Consider the following 27,087-nt stretch of genomic DNA (forward strand, 5'->3'; position numbering starts at 1 on the left):
ATCCACTGCGGTGCTGTGCAGAGACAAAATTACAAAAACTGCGTCACTGTCCTAAAATGTAATGATCTGAGTGCACAAGTCCAACCATCTCCATAAAACATTGTCTGAAAATCTTTGTGACAGTAGGAAAAGTGTTATGACCAAATGATAGTGCATCCACACGCACACATAGCTTCAAGTGTTGCTATTTTGGAAATTTGTTATTTTGGAAATGTTGACTGAGACCGAGAGCAAAAATAACAGGATAAAAAGCTGAAGAGAAACCACAGAAAGCCGAGCATGGCAAACATGCCTTCTTTATATCGGTGGTTGTGCGTTCGCTCTACATCTGCACAGGAAGCAGAAGGTTACGGTAAAAGTGAAACCACAGCTTTACGTCCTGTTTTATGAATATCAGACCGTTTCCCCTGAACACATACAGACACACACATCTGCAAGTCTGTGTGAAAGTCAATTATGTTACAAACTAATACATTTGTAACATTTATTGATTGGTGCATATTTGTACATTTCTCATGATTTGTGACAGAGGCAGCAGTGAGTGCACAAGTCCACTCAGCTCTGACAGTCTGCAGCAGTCTGCGGCACTGACAGAGCTTTTCTTCTTGATGGTTCCCTTAAAAGAAGACCATACAATGAATGTGGAGTAAATATAGCTCAAAACATCTTCAGCGCCTGCTTCTTCTAGCAGGCATAGTTGTTTGTTCATAAAGCTGGTCAGTGCCAGCGGCCCACGTCTACCCCGTCTGCGTGCCCTGCTGCGTGGCTTTGTGCTGTAGTTGATGGAGGATTCAGCAGGTCAATGGCATTTCCTTCCCTGAGCTTTAGAACTGCTTGCTTCAGATTCCACCTGCAAGGAGTAACGAACGCGTGTGAGGAATAGCGACCATCAAGCTTTCACATCAGTCCCTATGGTTAGCGTTCACATCCTGCTTCATTTGTTTTTGACGGCGGTTAAAACAATTATGGACAGTTTCACAGCAGTCATCATACAGTGTGCTGAAGAGTGTTCGGCTGCAAATACGATTCAAGGCCTAGAAACCCGTAGATGTTGTTTCAGCTTTGTTGTTATTTGTGTGGATGTGTGTTTGTGTAGTTTTTAGTCTTAAAGTTGAAGCCACGCCTGAGACTACTAACACGGTAAAGGGTTGTTAGTCAGTTACAAAGTGAATATAAACTATTCACTGAATGTACCCAAAACACATTACATAAGATTTCTATCAGGACGCACAGCCCTGAAACACACACGGTCTTTACAATATAAAGTGTCCTAAAATGACTAAAAAATGACTACTGTCAATGTGTCAGCTCAACACAACACTCTACAATAAAGCATGTGAAGTGTTACATTATTCTGTGATATTTTCAAAAATAATGATTTTTGCTTTTCTCCATTAGTTATTCATTAATCGAAAATGTAAATACAACTCAAATATCAACGGCACTATATGCATGATATACCCCACACACACACACACACACACACACACACACACACACACACACACACACACACACACACACACACACACACACACACACACACACACACACACACACACACACACACACACACACACACACACACAATAAAATGTAATATGCTGATGACGAATGGCAGCGTCTGCATGTCAGTCATGTTGATGTCAGCCTAACTCTGCTCACCTACTGAGCTAAACTGGCGCCTGTCAGTCACATCACTATGTCAAAATAAACTGAATACAAATTCAGCAGCAGCAGCAGTTCAGTTGTGGCACAACTGTCTCACCTGTTTGTGTTGGGATCCCTCAGTGAAGACGCACACAGATAGCCTCCGGATTTAATCCCTGTCACAGGAATCTTTATCTGCAAAGCAATTTACACTCAGTACTCAATACATTCAGAGTTCTTTGCAATAGGATTGAGTTTGTGATTTACATTTGCTCACTATGTGGATTCTACACCAATTTTCTATACATCTAAATACTTTTAAAAAGCTACTTGTAAGCAAATACTTTAATTATACGCAGAAGGAAAACCAGTTTAGCTGCACATGCAAAACTAGAAAAGAAAGAAGTCAGGGATGACAGCATCGGTTGTCTGTGTTATTGGCACACTTGCCCTCCTAAAGGACAGTACCTGTGCAGTGTGCTTATCTACACGGTTGTATCTGTCAGTCAGATGGATGTTGTGGACCTTTAAAGGTGGCGCCCCCAGGCTTTCCATGGCAACTGGACATGCCTCCAACTCCTGCAAAGCCAGCCTGTGGTAGTCTGACGCAGCAAAGTTCTCTAAGTAGACAGCAGACAGAATGATATATGTGAGTGAACAAAAACAGGAAAGCTAGAAAATAATACAACATTTTAAAGTATGAATGGAAACAGTTACTCTTTTTACTCAAAACTTAAAGTTAAAATAAGCTTTCACAGAACACAAACCAAGAGTTTAGTTTTTAAAAAGGTTCATATGGAGTGAGTTTGGCAGGGATGTGATAGGACGAGGAGACAGTTATTCCCTTTTATTCAGAACATAAGCGTCACACTTCTATACTTGTATAGACGTTAGCTGGTTAGAGAATTACGAGGATGTCTGTTCCAGTTTTAGTGAAAGCAATGCTAAACTGGTGGCCAGCGTTAATGACCTGGAAAGCCGACAGAACATGCAGGTCTGGTGGAATCCATCGAAGGTGAGTGCAGAGCCCATCGCTCACCTGTTGCTAAGCCAAACTTAGCTCAGAGACCATGGCCTGTAATCATTCGCCTTTATCGCTATCAGATAAAGGACCTTCTGATCCGCGAGGCTCGGCGGGGAGGGAAGTTGCAATAACATTACCAGCAGAGAGAAGGGATGGCTTTGCTCAGCCGCTGACGCGAGGGATTATGTGGACAACCTATCCACTGTATTTGTATCATCCTGAGCATCCATGTTATGTTATTAACTACCGCAGTCACGTTATCCTTTGCTGCAGTATGCAGGAGGCTAGATGATACCTGGCTGCTATGGTTACGGGAAGACTGTTCAGCAGTGGTTTTAAGTATTTGCTCATGTCAGCACTCTGCATACTTGTATACCGTAATTGTCGGGCTATAAGCCGCTACTTTTTGCACAAGCTTTGAACCCTGCGGCTTTTAGTCAGGTGCGGCTTTTCTATGGATTGTCCATGATTTTTGTGATATCGTAAGAGGATTTGTTTTGTTTGTTCCGCTGTTGTACGGCACTACGTTGCCTGGCGGAAGGATCGGGGTTCAAGAGTGGTATGTTAGTCACATGTCCGTCCGCCAGGCAACGTAGTGCCGTACGAAGTAGCGCGAAAAACAAACTTCAAAGTAGCGCTACGCATTCAGCGGGAGGCGTGGATGACGAGCGGCGATAAACTTGCGAAAAGCAAGTTATGCCCAACTCCACCGGTGGATTCTGACAGCGTGGAAAAGTGCGAAAACATCCACGATCACTAACGGATTTCGAAGGGCTGGACTGTTGCATGATGGAGAGGAGGACACCGCCACGGCCCTTCAGAGGGTGTTCGACTCTGACAACGAGGATTTCTTTGGTTTTGAAAGTGACAACGAAGGAGAGAAGCGGAGAGTGGATGACGAAGTCATCCTGAGCCTGTTTGTATCCGACACTGGAGGAGAGGACTTTGGTGGTTTTAGAGCGCAGGAAGAAGAGAAAGATGGTGAATGACTGACTTTTCTTCTTGTTAAAGCCGTGTCGCTGCACCTGAGCCTAAAAGGTAGTCCGGATCTATTGTTCTGGTGTGCTGCAGGTTACTGTTATGTACTACATGTGCAAATATGTACCCATAACTTGTTTTTCAAAATATTAATAAAAGGGGTGTGTCTCCAAACAGCCATCTCTTTCCTGACAATTCGCTTTGTGCATATTCTCTTACATATGATGAGTCAACATTGAAACACCTGCGGCTTTTGGTCAGGTGCGGCTAATGTATGTACAAAACAGGATTTTCCCCTGATTTTAGCTTGTGCGGCTAATATTTAGGTGCGCTTTGTAGTCCGGGAAATACGGTACATACATGCACGTATTGGTGCCGCTTTTATTTTACTTTTTTCTTTCTCACTTTTCAACATTCTGTGTATCTGGTAAGATGTTCTGTTCTGATGTGGTTGAAGGCACAGCCATATCTGACCAGAAGCTTAAAGGTTTAATTACGAATCTATTCTACAGAATTTTTGTTTTCTCTTTTTGAATAAGGTAGGAAGTGTTTTGGTGAGCTCGCTGCTTTTCCTTTTGGCAGCCGTCATCAGCTGGGGAAAAAGTAGTGGGGGTGGTTATGGAGTATGGAGGGGTGGGAATGATCTGATTCTAATAGTAACGTTTTAGGAGGCACAGTGGCCTCGGTTGTGTTGGTTTCATTTGTGTTTGCAGGACAACCTTACCCTATTGTACATGCATGGCTCTATCTGTGCACGAATCTCTGTCGAGGTTGGGTAGTGCTGTAGACTCGTTAGGTGGAATATTGAGGTGTAAACCACCCTGCTAAAAGGATGTTCTCACACATCAAACAGTGCAGGGCAGCGGTGGTTTGTTTTATACTGTTTTGTGTTATTTAAACAGGAAACACACATTTGCAGGTCGGATAGCACCCATCTCACTGGGGGAGGGGCAGCATTTTCACTCCACTCGTCAGGCCAAAGCCAGAGGTGTTTCAGTCGTTACTGATCCAGATGTGTGCTTTGAAAAACATGAGGTCATTTCTGATACGTTAAACTCTCGTGCCAATCATGAATCTTCCCGATGCCCCAAAATACGGAAAACATTAGTGATTTAATTAAACTCTTCTTGCAGACAAGAATTTTCTAAAATTCATGAAAAAACAAATCTGCTTTCCCCCAAACGAATACAACAAATGAGATATTTAGCCTGACGATTTAGGATACACTGAAAGACTTTCTGAGGGGGCAATTCATTTCTTATTCAGCAAACATGAGGAAAAAGGGAGTGACTTGAATTAGCTAACCAAATCAAAGAAATACTTCAGCTATATCCAAGGATTAAAAAAAACACAATTATATAATAGACGGTAATGCTGCAGACTATGTTTGACATCCTTTCAACACTCAGTTTAATGTCAGCTTCTAAAGTGTAAGAGTTTGTTCTATATGCACAGACAGAGCTGACAGGATGCTATCCAACAGCTGAAGGGTATCCAGGCAAAACTGCATATTCCCAAAAACAGAACGACCAATGGTACCATCACCTCAGATCATGTTAGAGTAACAACACATCCAGGTCTCTCAATTCTCAACTTTATACCTCTGAGCTTCCACAGGAGAAAACTCTGATGGAGAACTTTTTAATTCTTTGAATATCCCACGCTCTCTCCGAAATGTAACCTATAAAAAGGAACCTATAAAACAGGCGGAAGTTAAGATTTCATCAGTCTGGAAAGTCTCCGGGCCAAGATGGATTTCCTGATTTTTTTTTTTAAAGCATTCTCAGTATTGTTTTCACCTCAACTGTGTGTAGCATTGCCATATTTAAAGGAGTCAGCCAAAGTCCCTTCATCGTTCTATGAAGCATGTATGACTGTTGTTCTAAAGAAAGGTAAAGATCCACTCGAATGCTCATCTTACAGGTCAGTCTCCTTACTCACTGACCAAAGTTTTAGTGCATAGGCTGGAAATCGTTTTACCATCAATCGCATCTGAAGATCAAACCAGCTTTATTAAAAACCAGTATCTGTCATCCGTTTGATATATTATATTCTCCTCGCACGGAGACTCCAGACTGTATCTGCTCCCTGGATACAAAGAAGGCGTTTGATTGTGTGGAGTGCGAGTATCTATTCTCAAGCTTGGGAAAATTCAAGTTTGGACCCAAATTTAATTTTTGGATAAAATTGCCCTAAACCCTCAATCCTTTCAAACTCCCAGCAGTCACAGCTGTTTAACCTCCAAACCCAGCAAGGGTGTCCCCTCAAGTCCGTTACTCTTTGATGTGGATATAGAGCCACTGGCCATGCTACGAGGGTGAGCAGATGTCTCTGGGAAGTGGAGGAGAGGAGTCATGCATAAAGTATCCCTGTATGTAGAGGATCACCTGGTCTTCTTGTCATGTGAATCTATACATCCTATTTTCTACATTTTTACTCCGTATGTTTGCAGGATGCAAAGTGAACTGAATACACCGTAAACACTGCAACACTTCCACGCCTTTTTCATTTTATTTTTTTACACATGGAGGGGCAAACACCCTTGAGTGAAAAACTCTGGTCTCCACAAGTCTAAGCATAATTTCCAGTATTACTATTGGGCATCTAATATATGCTGGACCAGGTTTTGGTTTAATTTCCAATTCCTGTTAAAGACACATCTGTCTTGGCAATACTTGGATCTCCACTTTCCTTGGCCTCCATCAAGTCATTTGATAATCCAGTGGTGAGGCACACACTCAGATGAAAAAACACCGGTGAGACTGACTGTTCTCCTTTGAGTCCAGTCTCACCACATTATGTTTTTCAACCATCCTTAAGCGATTCTGTGTTTCAGGATTGGTGCAGTAGGTGCTTCGTATCTTTCATGAAACTCTCTGAAACATTCAATCTCCTGCACACAAATCTTCTCAGAGAGCTTCAGATCAGACACTTTGTTCAATCTCAGATGTCCTACTTCCAGAGGCTTGAAGACGGCTGATATGTTCCTATATTTGTATCCATCTCAGAAAGGGTTAATATCTGTTATTTATGACACGCTGGGTGTTCCCCTCTTTATTTTTAATTTAAAATTTTTTTTACTATGCAAATGTCTGTCAATGTTCTGCTACTGGAAACTGGATTTTCCAGAGGAAGCTACCCGAGGGATTAATACAGTTTTATCTAAGTTTTATCTTCTCTACTAAAAGATGTGAACAAAGCATTACAGACAATCCCTACTGCAACCATCTCCAAAACGAATCAGCTGATCTAGACCACAGCAGCAGCGACCGCTGAGGTGCTTGGCTACAAAACGAACAACCACAAGGAGCAGTGCCCCCGTATGTTAGCAGGGAGGGACGTTCTGGGGAAGCACTGAAAGTTGGCTAAGTGTGATCTCTAAGAATCTGCCAAGCAAAGACTCACAGCCTTGGTCACCACTTGATAAGGTTTATCAGACAGAAGGCAAGAGAATAAACTGTACTCTTAGTGGCAGGGGAACAATATGAGAAAAGCCCCACCAAGGCTAGAGATGGAGAAGGGGAGAAGACACAACCTATAACAGCATTGTTCAGTGGCTAGTGGATGTGAGAGCAGACGGAGCAACAGGCTCCAGTAACCATCACAGTGCAGACATCCAGTAGGTCTCCAGTATGAAGAGTTGGACTGAAGCTGGGTAAATTAAGCTCTCTTCCCTTAAACAGCAGGTTAATTGTGCTGAGACCTTCTGTGATCCAACTTCTGTACCCACTTTCTCAAACAGATGGAAGCGGCAAATTTTTCCTGTCCTGTTTCTATTCATGTTTCTATTCATGTTTGTTCCAGGAATGGTCGATTAAATGCTGTCTGAGCATCCAAGCTCCATTGCAGGTGTTCTGTGTCTTGCTGCTATTGCACACGGCTACAATGGAGGACATCGAGGCAACGGTATAGCTGGCCCTATTCCAGGAAGTAGGCTCAGCTAAAACTCTGAATTTGTTAAGTCTGTGATAAGGGCTAAGTCAGTTACCAGGGCAACAGAGTCTGAAGTAAACATGCTGGCTGGCAGGTTTTCTTCATCAAGCAACTTCTCCCCACCTGCTGACACTCAGATTCATTCTCTCATTCATAGATTTGCTATCAAATCACGTAGCAGAGCAAGAGAAGTTTTTCCAATCAATGAAATCCCAGTTAATCGTTACTTTGCTATTTTTTGTACTTAACATGAACTCTTATTATAATTACATCACAGATCTATTAACTTTAATAAGCAGTCACACTGATGGAAAAACCTTTGGCCCAACTGGAACTGGGAAACGAGGTCTTGTCTGGGTTAATCTCACCGTCATTAAACTGTGGCTGAATTTCACTTTCTGGTCCTCCAGTTTAACAAAGCTAGTCCCATAAAAGTAGACCTATCAGACTGACCATGGCTCTCCAAGGTAATGAGGTAGTGCAGATACGAGTGGGCAGAGGTGACTACCTTCAGAGGGCTGCAGATACAACAGGGAAGATGCAAGTGCAAGGAAAAGGGCGAGGAGCAACACTGCACAGTAATAACAGGCCAGACAAGTGGGACTCAAAGCCAAGGTTTCAAACCACAGCGCAAGACAGAAGGCAGGAAGTGGAGGCAGGCGAACCAACGGTGCAAAGTAGTCCCTCTGAAGGCAGCAGCACGTTGTGCACCAACAAACGCTAAAGTGAGCAGAAAATAGAGAAAGGAAAGAACCAGAGTGGACACAGGCAATCAAGTCGCCGAGAGAAAGGGAAGTGACTGCAACTGCAAGATCTGGAGAACGACCTCAGCATCATTCTGAAGCATTCAGTGCATGGCCAGGTCGAAGCTAAGCTTAACTTCATGGACGACATGTGCGGAGAAGAAGGGTCGTCCAGGGCTGGAAGGAAAGAGGGAGACAGATCAAGCAAATGATGGTGAGGCTGGCAAGAAAAGCGATGAAGGGGCAGAGATCCAGCTCTGAAATTGCTACGATTCTCTTTGTTGATGTGGGAGGAGGGTTTGAGGTTGGCAATGAGAGGAAGCAATCCAAGTACTCGACCTGGCAGCTGAGTCTCGGGAGGCTGACTGAAATGCTGTAATATGCTCACTGGAAGTCAGGTATCAGGGCTTTGTTGGCTCCTCAACTTCACTCCTCCTCTGCAGTCTACGCTGCACGGGAGCAGCGCTGATGCCAGCCACCAGAAAACTGGCAGCAGAAGCATAAAGCCAGCATGTGGTTGTGATTACAGAGATCGCACAAGGTCTGGGGGCTAAACAACAGGGGATAAACATCCTTGGCTGGTGGTCCTCAGCTGATGCCACCCATAGATGTTTACTGTGGCTCCCCCAAGCAAAGGCCTTCAAGGGGCACCTGAGCTAAAGGGCATCATTAAAGGTGGGTGAGGCAGAAATGCCTGGCAGGATTTCCACCATCCTGCGTAGTGATGTGAGCTTTTAGCTGCTTTTTGAATGACAATGTGCTCAGATTGTGGAGTTTCTAGAAGAGGACACCACAACTGCAAAGTCGTGTTGTCAGCTGTCGAGGTAGAAGAGGGTCAGATATTAGAGCAAGAAGGGTTAGGCTTTATCATTCACTCACTGCACATATAACGTGCAAAATGTTTACAATTAGTAAAAGTACATTATCATGCACCTCTCTTTTATCATTTCTTTTAACCTCCTAGGACCTGCGTCCACATATGTGGACGTCACATTTTGGGTTATTTAGACCAAAATACTCAATTTTGCTCAATAAGGGCCTGATATCCACTTACGAGGACATTATCCTGCTACTGTTCTTTCAAAATTTTAAACAAATATCCTCATATGTGGCTCTTATTTTTCTTAAAAACAAAAAGATAAAAAAATAATCTGGTAATAGTTTGTTTTTACATTCATCAGGTCCCAATCAGCCCAAATATCAAAGAGATTAAAAATGCTGCTGTGGAAGAGTTCAGGTCTTAGGAGGTTAAACCCAACTTAAATTATGTTAAACCACCAAAACAGGTGATGACATTCAAACAGTAATTAGATCACCATGTTTTTGAACATGTGCAACAAACCACAGAGTGGTGCTAAATCCTGAAGCCAGCCCAGGTCAGCTGGAGCTGAAAACCTGAAGAATTCACTCTCAGGAGTGCAGCTGAAGTTAACGTCAAGTTGAATTTTTCTACACTCTCAAATGACACATTTCAGTACATGATCGAAGCTGCTGAAATGAAAAGTTTCACTAACTGTAAGCTTTTGTACTCACTCTGTAGCAGGTAGTACATTGTGCCGATCCCTGCACCCGTCAGCACGGTGGTGAAGATGGTGAGCTGCTGCAGGTGACTGTTGGAAATCCTCATGCTTGCTTTCTTTCCTGAAAATAATGACGAGGATCTGGTCAGTATACAGAGAGCGTCTGTGTTTTAATAAGGAAGTATTCATGGTTTGCCATGAATTCTGTGGTAACTACAGGACACAACCTAAAAGCTTCTGAGAGGCTTCAGTCTTACACATTTCCAATTTTCTGAAAGAGAAAAAACACGTTTTGTCATTTTTAATAGCAAAACATATGGTGACCCCCTGACCCCCTCTCCTACACACATACAGTTGAACAAGTACTATTAATATCACCGCCTACATCCATGAGACAGCTCAGCTAATGATGGTAAAGGTTGCCAACACAGGCAAAGACACATACATGCACATTCTGTGAATGCATCCAAGTCTGGTTTCCCTTATTTTCAGTCATATGTATCCTGTGTTTATGGTGGCTGCTAAGATTGAACATGTCCAAACCTAGCACAGGTAATCCATATGAGCACAGCGATGTGTGCTTAGCCCCTCCTATATTCCCTGTTCATACACAACTGTGTGGCTAAACATGAGTCCAACACCATCATTAAGTTTGCGGATGACACAACCATCAAAGGCCTCATCACAGACAACGATGACTCTACTTCCTGAGGAGGCTGAGGACGTTTGGCATGAACGCCAACATCCCCTCAAACCTCTACAGGTGTGCGATCGAGAGCCTGCTGACGAGCTGCATCACAGTCTGGTACAAAGCTGCTGTGCCAGCAGCCGGAAATCACTCCGGAGGGTGAAAGCAGCAGAGCACGTCACTGGCATGAGGCTTCCTGCCATTCGGGACATTTATCTCCAGCGATGCCTCCGTAAAGCACACAGCATCACCAAGGACCACAGCCACCCAGCACATCAGCTCTTCTCTTTGTTACCATCTGGCAGACGTTACAGGTTCTGTCTGCTCGGACTACAAGACTCAAAAACAGATTTTACCACCAAGTCGACACCTCAACCACAACACTTCACAGGATGCACACAGCTGTCCTGCAGTTTCTCAGGTACACAATACACTCTGCACTGGTCACCCCATTCTTATTTTTTTGTTAGTATTTAAATAAAAATAAAAACCCTTCCTCTTACTGACCCTTAACCCTTACTGTCCTGCTGAGTGACTGTCTTCTGCTCGTCAAATACATTTTGACCCTGTGCTAACGTGCACATGACAAATATAACTGAAGCTAATGAGCCAAAATGTTAGGCTCAGCCTGGCAGTTTTATATCAGCGCAAGTGGCTCCTCAGACTGAGGAAGAAATCAATGGCTGCACCTCTATAATAGGGAAGTTTAACTGCAGCTGAGAGTCTCTGTTTAGCTGACATGCAGAGGCCTTAGAGCAGGGGTGTCAAACTCAAACACACAGTGGGCCAAAATTCAAAACTGGAACAAAGTCGCGGGCTAACGTTAATATTTTTTGAAATATATTTATTCCTCCAGATATAAGAATGAATCTTTTCTTATGGACTCAAACACGTTGTGCTGAAAAACTGAATATGGAACAAGCAAAGCTTAATACTAAACAATATATATATTAGCTGTATGATACCAGTAGGCCAGCTCTGATAATAACTTGGTATGGCTTCGCAGGCCAAATGTAATTAGGCTGCGGGCCAGAGTTTGACACCTATGCCTTAGAAGGTTCAACTCATCACGAGTTTTTCACAAGACAAACTATCTACATAAGAAACAAGTAAACAAGTATAGTTAAGTACACGGGGTTTTGAAAAGTAACACTTTTCTTTCTTAAATATCATTTTGCTTCTTGAGGAAGGGAAACCAGGAGAGGGCTGAGGTGTGCCGAATGAAAGAAAACTGGACTGACTGAGTGGTTTGTTTAAAAGTGACATTTTTGGTTCTGATTGTTGTCAGTATGTCAGCAGAGCAGGGAGATCTGCTGACATACTGATGATTTTTGTTAGAGAGACTTCTGGATGTTATTCAGGATGTCGCCATAGACAAAATTGAACATGCTCCTCTAAGATCCATGAAATGACATGTGGTGTGCCTCAAGGGTCGGTTCTAGGCCCTGTACTTTTTAATTTGTATATGTTGCCTCTCGGCAGTGTCATCAGGAGGCATGGAGTGAACATCCACAGTTACGCTGATGACACGCAGCTGTACATCTCCGTGTCTCCTGATGACACCAGACCAATGGATGCCCTTTTTAACTGTGTCTTGGATATAAGATCTTGGATGGCAGAAAACTTTTTACAGCTTAACCAGGACAAAACTGAAGTTTTAATTGTCGGTCCTGAGGCTCAGAGAGAGAAACTCTTGTCTAAATTACAGGCATTTTCACTATGTCCTTCGCTACAAGTGAAAAACCTGGGTGTTATTTTTGACTCTGAGCTTGGTTTTATCCCACATGTTAAACATGTAACCAAAATTGGATTTTATCATCTAAAAAATATAGCCAGAGTCGCCCTATTCTCTCTCGGGCCAACACGGAGATGCTGATGCATGCTTTTATTACCAGTCGCATTGATTACTGCCCTGCTCTCTGGTCTTCCTAAGAAATGGTAAATGGTAAATGGCCTGTATTTATATAGCGCTTTACTAGTCCCTAAGGACCCCAAAGCGCTTTACAAGAAGAATATTTCAACTTTACAACTCTTGCAAAACTCGGCAGCTCGTGTGCTGACGAAGACCAGAGGGCGGGCCCACATTACACCGGTTTTAGAATCGCTGCATTGGCTCCCCGTGTGTTTCAGGATCGATTTTAAAGTTCTTTTACTGGTTTTTAAATGTCTTAATGGTCTTGGGCCTTCTTATCTCTCAGATCTGCTTTTACCATACGAACCCTCGGGGACCCTGAGGTCCTCTGGTACTGGCCTTTTGATTGTCCCTAAAGTCAGGACACATACTCACGGAGAGGCAGCTTTTCAGTGGTATGGTCCTCGTCTGTGGAACAGCCTGCCGGAGGAGCTCAGGGCCGCAGAGAACGTACATGTTTTTAAGAACAGGCTCAAGACCCACCTTTTTAATTTAGCTTTTACTTAGCGTTTATTTATTTTATGCTTATTTATTCTATCCTGTTATTCTATTATTAATTTAGGATTTACCTAATATTTTTTGATTTTATTCTTATTCATTTTTTAATCTTCTTACTCTATTTATATTTATATTTATATTTATATTGTATCCTGTTCTTATTTATTTTATCGTTTTACCCTGTATATATCGTATTGCGTCATATCTCCAGTGTTTCCTCGGAGGGCGCTCTCTGCACCGGGGCTGTTATTGACCGTGGCTGCTGGGTCTCTGGGGTCCTCTCAGCCTGGTTGGGGGGCTCCTTTGCTTCCCTCCTGCTGTGTGCCCAGCCCGGAGGCTGCGGTCTGTGACCGGCTCCCGGTGCAGACGGCTCCCTGTTATAGTGTTTCCTCACTTGGCTCATGCGAGCCCAGCCCAATTTTTACTCTTTAAGTGTGCGCGTGTGTGTATGTGTGTGTGGGGGTGGGGGGATATATGTGTATTGAGAGTGTGGGGAGTGAGTTGGAGGGTGGGGTGGGCTGCTTTTAACTATGTAAAGCACTTTGTACTACATTTTTTCTGTATGAAAAGTGCTTTATAAATAAAGATTGATTGATCTAAACAGTTTCAATCTTATCAACATTGATGTTATTCCCCAGAGGGTCTGCAGATGGAAATTAGCCCAAGGCTATAATCTGGCATATTTACATTTGTTAACATGTTCATTAATATGTATTGCCCCTCTTTCTAAAAATAAATAAATAAATTCTGAATGCAGAAGAGAGCTGTGGGATTTTAATATGACCGGTAACAGCTTCACTGTTGGTCTGGTGTTTTTGGAGAGACGCGCACGCCTTTGGCCTGCAAACATGTGTTGGACGTTACATGTTTGAGCAGACTGTATTAGTACATGTTGAGAGAGCTCATTGGTTTTACCTATTACAGGATGTGTCCTGTATTAAACCTTGTTAATGACACCGTCTTCATAGGCCACCGGTTGGGACTGAACCAGCTGATGCTAATTTGGAAGATTGCTTTGTAATTCCTGACAGGTTTGAGACGGTGTGGTGACTTTTCGCGCCTCCCTTTCTTCGCATGTTCAATACTTTTTCCCTGCGTCGTTTCTCGTTATTGCACAGAATCATCTGCGGTTTGATTTCGTTACATGTGTGGACTGAATGGGTTGCACCAGCATCTGGTCTATCACTGCCTACAGATAGCGTTAGCATTGCACTAACTCAGTGCATGAGTGAAACACGCAGCGCTGCAACAGGTCCTCCAATAATCCGTCAGAATGCAAAGAAAGTGGAAAGGAAAAGATCTAACAGCAGCACCGTCGTGGCTGCGCAGACTGTTGACCGTTGTTGAGAGCAGATAAGCACCGGTGTGAAGTGCACAAGGCAGGCAGACGTGTTCTGTGCATACTGGGTCCCAGCAAGAGTAATGCTGAAACACATGCAGCCGCAAACACCGCGCATTCGCTGCGTGTCAAGGTTGCTCACAATGATATTTAAACAGCTAAGGTGCATCCTTGGAGACAACTATAACACCACACGTCGACACAAACACTCACCTCGCGTTACGGTGGACCACTGTATTCTCTCCACATCCGGTAACGTCACAAAACCCGTAGCCAATCGGTTGTGGGTGCGCTTTATCAAACAGCCGGATGGGCCGGTTGTCGCTTGTTCACGCAGGGGGTGTTTATCGAAATATGATATTAGACCCTGTCGGGCGTGGTTCAGAAAGAAGCTGAAGCTGGAAGCCTTCCTCTACTGCAGTACTACACGGGACCTGTTTATGGTGGTCCATCAGCAGCACGTCTCACCACCATCATACATGCCCTGCATCACCCTCACATGTCACTCCCGACTTCTTCATAGTGATGTGATCGATACTGAAACATCGATTCCTCCCATACCAGTCATTTATGTTCTAGAAGCGATTCTCATATTAAAATATCGATATTTTAGTAATTTAGGGTAAATTACTATATCATTCTGATTCTCTACATTGGAAGGAACTACTTCCTCTCACGTCTTTCATAGTCATGTGTGAAACACGGCTGTATAAATGTGTGGCAGCCCCTGGTGTGCGCACTCACAACAATAGCTGAGCGTAAACGGAGTCATGTGTGGACGTATTTTACCTCCACAAACAGCAAAGACGTGGTTTGCGATACATGTGGCAAGACAGTGAGGTGTTGTGGCCACACCACTAACCTCATCAAGCACCTCAGAGTAAATCATATCACAGAATATGACGAGCGTATGTTGAGGTGAACTGAAGAGGAGGACAGGTGCTGCTAGGGCGAGACAGACGTCTCTCACGGAGTCCTTTAGTGCTGCAGGCAGGCAAGGTGTTCAAATAGCACAACTTCAGGTTCTTATTTCTATATGTTAATTGTTTATTATTAAGTGATAAGAACAAGTAATCTGATGTCCTATAAGCATTATGAAGCTATAATTTGAGACACAATAAATAAAAAAAGTTTTTGTACAAAGTATCGGTATCGGATCAGTATCGTCGATACCACCCTGATTTTTACTTGTATCGGATCGGACAGGAAATCGGTGGCACATCACTGCTTCTTCATGTAGTGCCGCAGCTCCGCTCTCTGTGCTCTATCATCTGATTCATCTGATTTCTTATGGGGTTAAAAAGAAGCCAGTTTAAAATGAAACAAAAAAAAATACTGACATTGAAAAAGAATATTGTAAGTGAAATAAATAAACAGAAAAATTTTGTATTGAAAGTGAAAAAAAAATACTCATTGAAACTCTAAATATAGACATTAAAACAAATAATTCCCAACCAAGTCACCCTTTTCTCCACTGCTTGTGTCGCCATCGTGTTCTTTCGATCACTACAGAAAGCTCGTGACCACAGGTGAGGGTAAGGATGCAGACTGGTCTGTAAATTGAGAGCTTAGCTTTCACATCAGCTCTCTCATCACAATGGAACGGTACAGCGTGTAGACCAGTATAATGGATTAGAGTGAAAATGTGCTAGAGACAAATGTGAAGCAGAATTACAGAAACTGAATGAAACTGTCACGAGGGCTGAACCACTGCACCTTAGAAACTTAGCACTGATGTCGGCCCCACCAACCTCCTAAACTAATCCAGCATAGTTCAAAAGTTCACAATGACATTCATATTTACATAAGTTGAAGCTCTAAACAAGTACCCAGTTTTGCTTCTCGGTAAACTATTTGCATTTTGATAACGGATAATGAACATTTCCTGGGGAAATAATTATTCATGTTCCAGATGACTTTGTCTTAATAAATGCTCACCAGTGTTGGTCAAGTTACTAGAAAAAAGTAATCAGTAACTAATTACTACTATGCCATATGTTAAAACAAGATCTAGAGTGTGATTAAAGTGGTGGGTGGGTTCTTTTACAGTTTGAGAGCCAATTGAGTCTAATAACAGATTAAATGCCATGTTGAGGCTGTCATTTTTAGCATCTACATGGATGTTAAAATCACCCACAATAATTATTTTATCTGAGCTCAGAACTAAATCAGATATAAAGTCTGAGAAATCAGACAGAAACTCTGTGTAAGGCCCAGGTGGACGATAGATGATAACCAATAAGACTGGTTTCTGAGTTTCACAGCTGGGGTGGACGAGGTCAGGCTTTCAAATGAATGAAACCTCTGTCTGGGTCTTTGGTTGATTGACAAGATGAAGCTGAAGATTGCTGCAACCCTACTAGGAGGAGGACACACTAGTTTTAACTGTGAAAAACATGACAAACATCTTAATCCTTCTATTAAGAGGATGTCTCAAGCAGGCGTCCACATGTGGACATCGCATTTTGGGTTATTTAGGCCAAAATACACAATTTTGCTCTACAAGGGCCTGATATCCACTTATACATTATACTGCTACTGTTCTATCAAAATTTTAAGCGAATATCCTTATATGTGGCTCTTATTTTTCTTAAAAACAAAAATAAGGTTAAAAAAAATCTGGTAATTCTTTGTTTTTACATTCATTGGGCCCCAATATGCCCAAATATCAAAGAGAAATTCAAAATGCATGCCGTGGAAGAGTTCGGGTCTTAGGAGGTTAAAGTTTCTTTGATTCAATGCATGAAGGAATATTTTTTGCAGATAACCAGACTTTCTGATCCGTATGATGGCGCAGAAATCCAGCTGTGATTGTCAACCGTAAAGGTGATGCTGTACAAAAGGGACACATAGCTCCCCTTCAGTAACAGAGAACAGAGGAGGTCGATAGCTGAGTGACTATTCAAGAAGGAACAGTTCATTAGTTGACGATGTCATCAAATTATGGGCATGTTCCACCCAGGCCAGTAGAGAGATTTCATGAGGTGTTGCAGCAAAGACTCCAAATCTTGATTCGCTTCTTCAGTCTGACCGTTTGTTTGAGGAGAGAACCAGAAGAGAAACTGACCTGGGCTCTGATAGTGAAACAGAACTCATTCGATACACTGGATTTGAACGCGGGCCATGCAAACAGAACACATGATCAGGGAGCAACTGGGCCATCTTAATAGCTAAAGGTAACTGACCGTACAATAAAAATGGGCAGCCATGGAGAAGCGGTCAGTAATGGTGAGTATTGTAGTATTACCTGCCAATGGAGGTAGGCATGTAACAAAATCCAGAGCAATGTCTGACCATCCTGGTGTAGGCAGTAGTGTGAATAACCTGGGAGGAGGAGAGCTGAAGGTAAGAAAATCCCAGAAGAGTTTGGGCTTTGTTGAGAAGGTGAGCGATGTTGTTATTGTTTATATTGTGTGCACTTGGTATTTGTTGTCCTTCTGGGTTTGCCGTAGTGGTAGCAGGCTCACGAGATTAAGGAAGTGAGAGCTGTACGTTGGACATGTGTATGGAGTGAGGGGCAATGAAAGAAAACAGAGGCTCGTGAAGCAGTTCGGGAAGATTTTTTTTATTATTAGAGATAAAACGATTACAATTATAGAGGAATCAGAATCATAAGATAAGATAAGATAACCTTTATTAGTCCCATGCGTGGGAAATTTGTTTTGTTACAGCAGTGGACAGTGCAAAGTTACATAGAAAAATTAGAAACAAACAAACAAACAAAACACTGGACTAATATACCAATAAGATAGTGCACACAACTGTACAAAATAGAATAGAATAAAATAAAATACTATATACAATCAGTCCTGAAAAGAAGTTGGGGAACCTGGGAACCATAATCTGCAGCTATGGGGCTGAGCGATTTGGGGTAAAGAACAAGACTCAGAGACAGCAGAAAGGCCCTTTAAACCAGTCAAAGTCGAGGAGACAGCGGAAATTTGACAGATTAATTAAAGAGAGAAGACAGCTGAGGAAGCAGTGGAGGAGGGCATATGAGACAGAAAGGGAGGGACTCACTGCCCTGCAGGAGGAAATAAAGCAACAACTTACCAAGCTGCGAAGAGCAGAACAACTCAGACGACAACGTAAGAGGAAAGAACGGACAAGGACCCTTTTCTACAGCAACCCATACAACTTTGTTAAGGGCCTTTTTGTTGAAGCCAGTTTTGCCAGATCAGCCTGCTGAACGTAGAGGGAACGATCTTCTTCAGTGTCTTGGCCCAAAGACTATCTACTTTCTTGCAAAGAAACAACTATATTGACACATCAGTGCAGAAGGCCGGCATCCGGGGCTTCTCAGGATGTCTGGAGCATGCCAGCGTCGTCTGGCACCAGATTCAAAGTGCCAAGAAAGAACAAAGGAATCTTCACGTGGTCTTTTTAGACCTTGCCAACGCCTTTGGGTCAGTTCCACACGAAAGAGTGGCCTTCATCTTCCTCCCATTAGGGCCTACATGGATGACATGACCATTATTACAACAACAAAACCATGTACTAGGTGACTGCTACAGAAGCTCTAGAAAAACATGAATGGGCAAGAATGAAGTTTAAGCCAAGTAAATCTGGCAGCATCTCCATCATAAAAGGAAAACTGACAGCCGAGCAATTTCTATATCAGTGGAGAACCAATTCCAACAGTCTTAGAGAAGTCCAGAAAGAGCCTGGGACGGTGGTATAACGCAGACCTCAATGGAGTCTAATAGACTAAGTTTCATCATCCGAGCGACGTACCATGTTCTACCTTCCCCAATAAATCTGCAGCTGTGGTTTGGAAAGGACCCAGCCTGCCCCCTGTGTACAGTCCCAGCAACACTCAAGCACATCTAGCATCTCATCTGTCTAGCCGAGAAAGTTGAGCGCAAAAGAAAATCCATCAACGCTCAACCTTTCACGAGCCAAGAGGAGCATCAGTTTTCAGCAGCATTTGTCCGGGAGGGAGACAAGTCGAGGACGAGTCCTTCAACACCAGATCTTGGCCAGCTGAAGGTTGCCAGGGATTGGCAGATGCAAGCGGACTTGGGTCAGAGGCTAATTTTTCCCACAGAGATCGTAACAACTACTCTGCGACCAGACCTCGTCCTTTGGTCTAACTCCCCAAAACTTGTGTATGTCATTGAGCTGACGGTACCATGGGAGGAAGCAATTGAGTGTAAGAAGCTGCGGTATGCCAACTTGGCAGCTGAAGCAGAGGTTGGAAGATCAAGGTGCGCCCGATGGAAGTGGGGTGCAGGGGCTTTGTTGCCAGTACAACAGCAAAACTGCTTAGAGAGATTAGGATCAGAGGACAGGTGCAACGGCAGGCTATAAGAGAACTAGCTAACACTGCTGAGAGGACCAGTCACTGGCTATGGCTAAAAAGGGCTGACCTCACTTGGGCAGCTAAGGCAGTCAGCTAACCGCAAGAGAAAAGAAAATATTATGCTCTTCTCCCCTCTGCTCTTCTTCCCTTTTCTGGGAGGCAGTGGGGAGGTAGAGCGTACAGCCCGATCCGGCGTGGAGGTGTGGGAAGCCAGATCGAGCGCCCCCCTTCCGGCTCTCCTCTCTCCTATCGTGTCCCCTTTGTCTTACTTCTCTCGATCACCTTTTCTATCCCTTTGAAGAAGTGAGGCTCCATAAATGCTAAAGAGGTAAGTATTATTTCTCAGTTGCAGTGAATAGATAGAAAATAAACTGTAAACAGAAGAAAGGAGAGAAATAACAATTTAACATAAACCAGACACACTCCAGGGCCTGATCAACCCTGGCAGGGCCTCCTTGGATGAGGGTGTCTAGTGATAATGGCCGAAACACCCGATTAATCCAAGGTCCACAACTGATGATGTGTCCCAAATCTTAATATGATAATCTATATCAGATGTCTAATCCCCCCCCCCCCCCCCCAAAAAAAATAAAATAAAATAAAATAAATTGCAGATTAGCCTGGGTAAAAGACCGAAAGTTGAGGCACACAACGATGTGTGCTGCCTTTAAAGTTTCTGGGCTGCCTTTTCTTATAACAGCCATCCCTCAAGATTCTTGCCATTTAAAGCAATGCAATTATCAGGGACGTATGTCTGTGAAGGTTCTCAGTCATCCAGTCATCCAATTTCTTTGCAAGCTCTTTTGACAATTATCAGGGACAACATCTAGTCCTTTTACTGAATGTACACAACTGTACACAATAGAATAGAATAAAATACAATATACAATCAAATAAAATAGAATACAAATGCTATATACAATTGAGTATATATGAGAGTTATAAGAAAAATTACCAGTGCAATGGTTTCTGCTGTTTCATTTGGCGTTTCTAACCTAATTAATTTTGTTTGCACGCCACCATTCTTCCAGTCAAAGTATGACTGGGAATATTTTCCCTGTTCCATGGTTACTTAAGTCTGAGAAGTGCCACAGTACTGGATTTCATAAAGAGCTTCAAGAGTGACTTCCACTGAATGTAGCACTATCACTGACAATAGCTTCAGTCTTGGTGCACTACTGAACTTTTTAGCTGTGTTTCTTTAGCAACACACTAGTGCAATCCATGGATCTGTAGCTATCGTGATGCTTCATAGCATGAAATGCCAGTGCGCCTTCTACTGCAGATACAACAGCATCCTTGTTTTTCCCGGGTGTAACAAAGAACTCAGTCAACTTACTAGATGAATTTTCGCCTCGCACAGCCTTTTTGTTTTTCTGTGTCCATGTAAGCAACAAGATCTCCGGCACCTTTGTTAGACACACAAACGTATGTGCCAGCTCTGCACACAGTGCACTACGCCTCCCATTTATTCCGACCACAAATTTCTTTTGCAGTTTGTCTGAAAAGATGCACTTGCGCGTTGGCATCTTTTCAGCGCACAGCTTGCGCTCTGTCCTGTCTGTGAGCGCGGAACAACCACTTACAACACAGCAGTTCAGGGATGACGTTGCACATATGGGCCCTCTGTAGGCCTGTAGGAAAACCCGGACATTTTCATCCATCTCGAAAATCCTCCCGGACGCCCCGGACAGAATGTGAAAAGTGGACATCTTGGGGGAAAAGAGGACGGTTGGTCACCCTACTTTTATCCTACCCTGTAACACCACCAAGACATCGGTTCAGGTATGTGGATGACACCTGGGTGAAAATCAAATCTCCGAACATTACACTGATCACATCAAGTTCACCAGGGAGGGTATGAAAAGATGACAGGCTAGCTTAGACTGAGATTTCCATCAATGCTGGGGGACATTTAAATGTTGATGTTTACTGTAAATCAAACAGAACACATGCACACACTAACAAGAAGCCCAATATCGAAGAAAGGGCTGTGGAGCAGAATAAACACAGTACAGTGTGGTCTTAGATTATAGGAGAGAGCAGAGCTTCACTTGATGGTTGTTGTAGGAGCCATTTGTGTTTGTTACCTCATGTCTGCTGCTAGGGGACGCTTTTTGTTTGTCTGCTGCACTGTTGTGATGTATGTTAAATGATGTTGAATACTAAGAGGAATTGCTGAACAACAAATGCAGCTACTGATGAGCAATAAATGTGTTAAACCGACAAGTTAAGTATGGCTGGAGTTATTGGACTTTCTCAAGCATCATTTGTAACAGTGGCAACCCCACCATCCAACACCTCAGTGGCTTAGCCGCTATGTTTAAACCCCCCCCCCCAAAACATTTCTACATTTCTCAAGAGCTTCTGGTTTAGTGAGACCGTGCGGGTGGTTCTACAGGTCTGGATGGTGAATGTTACAGTGTAGGGGAAATGGCAGATTTCAAACAGTTGTATTGACAAGTGAGACTCCAACTGGAAATGCAATTCTTATTCCAATCATTGTTTTGGTTATGAACATTAAACCAAGTGTGATCAAGAACCAGAGGGGAGCTCAGGGCCTCAAATAGGATCAGACTGATTTACTCAGACTGTTTGCCAGACAGAGAGAGAGACAGGTTACGCTTTGTGATTTAATGTCAAAGAACCGTTCCCAGAGACTGGGAACCGGGCATCTTCTCCAGACAGAAGCAGAGAGATGGGCTCGGCCCGGCTGCGTTGGTTATGTTGCACACTTGGACAAAAAGACAATTCCAGGTGTGCATGAGTTTATAATAGTCTCCTTTAATTCTTTCATTCTGCAAACACAGAAGCACAAGCACTTCAGCTCGCAGGCCGTTCGTGCACTGAATGAAACAGGGCTGCTGTGACTAACTCTGAGGTCACCCTAGCTGCCCCCCCAGTACCTGCGTGAGGACCACTCATGGCAATCATACTTAAACTTCTAAAACGTGACAGTAGGATCCCAGTGACCCTCCCAGCAGGGAATCTTTGCATAGTCAGAGGATTCTGTTTTGCTTTGTTGCCAGAAAACCAAAAACTGAGTGAGAAATCCCCCACTTTTCTCTAACTCACCAGTAAAAACTTCAGGTGTGGACGGTAACTTCTCTGGAGTCATCCTCATGCCTGTGCTGAGCTCTGAGGAGGAGGACGAGGAGAGTTAACATAAGGTTCTGAATCAGGTTTTATCATAGCTTTTAGCTGAATGACTGCTGTCCAGAGATAAGTCTGAGCATTTGTTCATGCCTGCTAAGGTGGACTTCATGAACACCAAAATGCAGTTTCAGTGCATTTTATTATTGCAGTGTTGTGATAGTACAGCACCTAGCCTGGACTATTCTTTCAGGTCTTCAATCGCCAACTGGTAGGGGTTTTGGTTCAGTTAATGGGGTAGCCACCCTGCTGAAATCTTGGAAGAACCTGTGGTGAAAGTTAACATCATCAAGAAAAGCCACTGAGCGTTCACAAAACTGGCAGGTCCCTGAAAATGGGGCAGGATAGTTCTGCACTGGGTTAGAATCCAGTCTGGGGCTTCTCTGTGGGGAATGTACATGTTCTCTCTGGGTGCTTCCTCCCACGGTTCAAAGACATATATGGGGTTAGGTTAACTGGTGATTATAAATTGTAAAGTGTAGGTGTGAATGGTTGTCTCTGTTCTTAGCCCTGTGAAGGATTGGTAACCTCTTCTTATCAATAACTAATGCACATTTGAAAACAGAGTTTAAAAATGCATACACATATTCATTTTAAATGCACACAAGCACACAGAGTATGAATGGAAAAACAGTGCTCCTGTGGGTTATCTTTCTCTTCAGGCCAGTGTGCTATCAGCTCAACCTGAGGGCAGTAACTGAGAGATCAGGGTGGCTTTTCTGATAACTGGCTGGCTATATATTTCTCTCATGTCATCTTGGTGGCTGTTTATGTTCCTCCCTCTGCTAACCCCACAGCTGCATGTGACACTATCCACTCTGCCATAGCTCGGCTACAGACTCAGCACCCGAGTGCCTTTATTGTGATCTCGGGTGACTTCAACCATGTATCACTGGACAATACACTACCAACATTCAAACAATATGTGGACTGTCCCACCAGGGGAGAGAAAACTTTAGACTTACTGTATGCTAACGTCAAGGATGCATACAGCTCCTCCTCCCTCCCCCCACTTGGTAGGTCAGATCATAACCTGATTCACCTCACCCCCCGCTATGTGCCAATTGTGAGGAGGGAACCTGTGACCACCAGGACTGTTAGGAGGTGGTCAGAGGAGGCCTTAGCAGAACTACAGGGCTGTTTCGAGGTGACCGACTGGGAAACACTCTGTGAGCCTCACGCCGAGGACATCAATGGGCTTACTGAGTGTATCACAGACTACATAACTTTCTGCACCGACTCCATTGTTCCAGCTCAGACTGTTCATTGTTACCCAAATAACAAGCCATGGGTGACTAAGGACATCAAAGCCCTCCTCAACAACAAGAAGAGGGCTTTCAGAGGGGGCAACAAAGAGGAGGTGAGGAAGATCCAGGTGTTACTAAAGGACAAGATCAGAGAGGCTAAGGACAATTACAGGAGGAAGCTGGAGTGGAAACTCCAGCAGAACAGCATGAGAGAGGTGTGGAGGGGCATGAAGACCATCACTGGATTCAGGCCAACCAACAGCAGGGGAGCTGAGGGAGGTGAGAATAGAGCCGACGAGTTGAATCTGTTTTTCAATAGATTCGACACCACAGTGTCTGCTCCCACCCCCACAACCTCACCTGTAGTCAGCCTGGAATCCAGACCACACCACTGTGCCAGCCTCTCTCTTCACATGTTGCCTCCTGTGAGATTCCTGACACCCCTCCCCCACCCATCACCTTCACTCAATACCAGGTTGAGATGCAAATGAGGAGACTTCACTCAGGCAAGTCTGCTGGACCAGACGGAGTGAGTCCCCTTGTCCTCAAGGCCTGTGCCCCCCAGCTGTGTGGAGTCTTTCATAAACTGTTTATGCTGAGTCTGAGTCTGCAGAGGGTCCCGGTGATGTGGAAGACATCATGCCTCGTCCCTGTACCAAAGACGCCTCGTCCCAGTGGCCCCCAGGATTACAGGCCCGTGGCACTGACCTCCCACATCATGAAGACCCTGGAAAGGCTCATCCTGGACCAGCTGCGACCCATAGTAAGACCACATCTGGATCCCCTTCAGTTCGCTTATCAGCCTCGTCTCGGAACAGAGGACGCCATCATCTACCTGCTCAATCGTGTCTACACCCATCTGGACCAGCCGGCGAGCACTGTGAGGGTCATGTTTTTTGACTTTTCCAGTGCTTTCAACACCATCAGGCCGACCCTCCTGGGTGATAAGTTAGCAGCGATGCAGGTGGATGCTTCTCTGGTGTCCTGGATTGTTGATTACCTGACAGGAAGACCACAATATGTACGTCTCCCACAGTGTGTGTCTGACAAGGTGATTAGCAACACAGGGGCACCACAGGGGACTGTCCTCTCCCCCTTCCTCTTCACCCTCTACACCACAGACTTCAGCCACTGCACAGAGACCTGCCATCTTCAGAAGTTTTCTGATGACTCTGCGGTGGTTGGATGCATCAGCAGGGATGATGAGACAGAGTACCGGGCTGTGGTCGACTCCTTTGTCACGTGGTGTGAGCAGAATCATCTGCAGCTCAACGTGGCAAAGACCAAGGAACTGATCGTGGACTTCAGGAAGACCAGGAAACACTTGACCCCTGTTTCAATCCAGGGGGTCAGTGTTGACATTGTGGAGGACTATAAATACCTTGGAGTACACATTGACAATAAACTGGACTGGGCTAAAAACACCACAGCACTTTACAGGAAGGGCCAGAGTCGTCTCTATTTTTTGAGGCGACTGAGGTCCTTCAACATCTGCCAGAAAATGCTGAGGATTTTCTATGAGTCTGTTGTGGCCAGTGCGATCCTCTATGCTGTTGCATGCTGGGGGAGCAGGCTGAGGGTCGCAGATGCCAACAGACTTAATAAACTGATCCGTAAGGCCAGCAATGTTGTGGGGATGGAGCTGGACTCCCTCAAGGTGGTGTCGGAGAGGCGGATGCTGTCCAAGATAAAGACAATGTTGGATAACACCTCCCACCCACTCCATGACATGTTGGTCAGTCACAGGAGCTCGTTCAGTGAGAGACTGAGATTACCCATGATGCACCACTGAACGACACAGGAAATCATTCCTGCCTGTGGCCATCTCCCTGTACAACGCATCCACTTAACACACTGTTTACTGCTATAACTACGCATGTTTCTTGTTCAGCTATTTATTTATGAGTGACTTATGTATGTATGTATGTATATATATGTATATATTGTACTATTCTTAGTTAGTGTATTGTCTGTCTTGTCTTAATGTTGGTTTATAATGGAGCACTGTAACAAAAAATAATTTCCCCCAGGGATCAATAAAGTATTCTGATTCTGATTCTGATTTAAGATAGGAGAGGTCTGGGATGAAGTCATTTGTTTGTTGGCTTGAATAGTCATGCAGGAAAACTCAGTTTTGTGTTAAATTGGTTAACTGTTAAATATCAATTACATTAACAAAGTCACAAGAATAACTCGGACAAGAAAGTCACCTACACCTCTACACCTAGTCTCACGATAAAACAAGGTCATTTCTTATTTTTGGGTTACAAACAAGTCCAGTTTTAGTTACTGACAGCAGACTAAATGATAAAGATAAAAACAATGTCAACCATGTGGCAATGACAGTTTTTTTTAAAAGACATAAATATTTCGGCCAATACAAGATAGTAAAAATTCTTTCTTCTTTGAAAAACAAATGTGGTGTTCCAACGTTTGTAGTTGTATTTCACACTGATTGTTTTATCATTTGGACAATAAAGTTGAAATTTCCAGATTAAAGTAAAAAATTTATTTTGAGAAGAAAGTCGAAATGTGGAGCTTACTTTTGTTCTTTCAAGATAAAAAGCCACGTTTGCAAAATGCCTCGTGCAGATAAGCTAGTGAAACAAGTCGATGGGCCGTCGTGTGACACGGCACACATCTTCTTTCTTGTACGAGGGTAAACTATTGATAAGCTTGCATCTGTCCACTGTCATTGTATTTTGTACAAATGCACTCTTCCAAGTTTGTGTTTTCACATGTGACCAAAAGCTTTTCAACATCGTTGCACTCATGACTGTGTTTATGTTCTAAGACAAATCATTTCTTTCCCTGTTACTAAAACCGACTCACAGGGAACAGCAGCTGTGCCTCTCCACATTTCTCAAAACAGAATTATGACTTCAATCTCAAAATGTGGTCGATAATATTTTGTTTTCTTAATGAGACCCTAATACTCTTCCGTAGATTTTTCACAAAGTACAATTTTGTGCTGACCAACAATAGTCTAAAAAAATGCAGCCATTCAACATATAATGTGTAGCTCTGTGTAGCGTCCTATTGCACGTGTACCAAATATAACTCCGCTTGAACAAAACAAGCGCACCTAAAGCAGGGCGGG

At 43.6% G+C, this 27,087-nt stretch overlaps 1 protein-coding gene across 2 annotated transcripts; it reads right to left on the reverse strand.

The window, feature by feature from the left end:
- Positions 1-444: 444 nt before the first annotated feature.
- Positions 445-14,806, reverse strand: coa1 (cytochrome C oxidase assembly factor 1). Of its 2 annotated transcripts, none has more exons than XM_026150405.2 (5): positions 14,499-14,806; positions 9,862-9,969; positions 2,119-2,270; positions 1,769-1,845; positions 445-850 (listed from the first exon to the last, which is right to left on the reverse strand). In XM_026150405.2, the coding sequence occupies exons 2-5, from the start codon at positions 9,953-9,955 to the stop codon at positions 718-720; spliced, it is 456 nt and encodes a 151-aa protein (XP_026006190.1). In that variant the 5' UTR covers positions 9,956-9,969; positions 14,499-14,806; the 3' UTR covers positions 445-717. The 2 variants fall into 2 exon arrangements, with proteins under 2 accessions (XP_026006190.1, XP_080148860.1); XM_080292734.1 differs by lacking the exon at positions 14,499-14,806 and adding an exon at positions 10,076-10,124.
- Between the last annotated feature and the right edge of the window lie 12,281 nt (positions 14,807-27,087).

Source organism: Astatotilapia calliptera, chromosome 18, assembly GCF_964374335.1.
Source record: "Astatotilapia calliptera chromosome 18, fAstCal68.1, whole genome shotgun sequence".
Classification (NCBI taxonomy): domain Eukaryota; kingdom Metazoa; phylum Chordata; class Actinopteri; order Cichliformes; family Cichlidae; genus Astatotilapia; species Astatotilapia calliptera.

Excerpts from the sequence above, each read along its gene's own strand:
- coa1 (XM_080292734.1), bottom strand. The coding sequence starts at position 10,109 with ATGTGTAAGACTGAAGCCTCTCAGAAGCTTTTAG. Across the intron at positions 1,846-2,118 it reads TAGATAAGCACACTGCACAG|ATAAAGATTCCTGTGACAGG; the intron begins GTACTGTCCTTT and ends ATTGCTTTGCAG. Across the intron at positions 851-1,768 it reads AGGGATCCCAACACAAACAG|GTGGAATCTGAAGCAAGCAG; the intron begins GTGAGACAGTTG and ends TACTCCTTGCAG.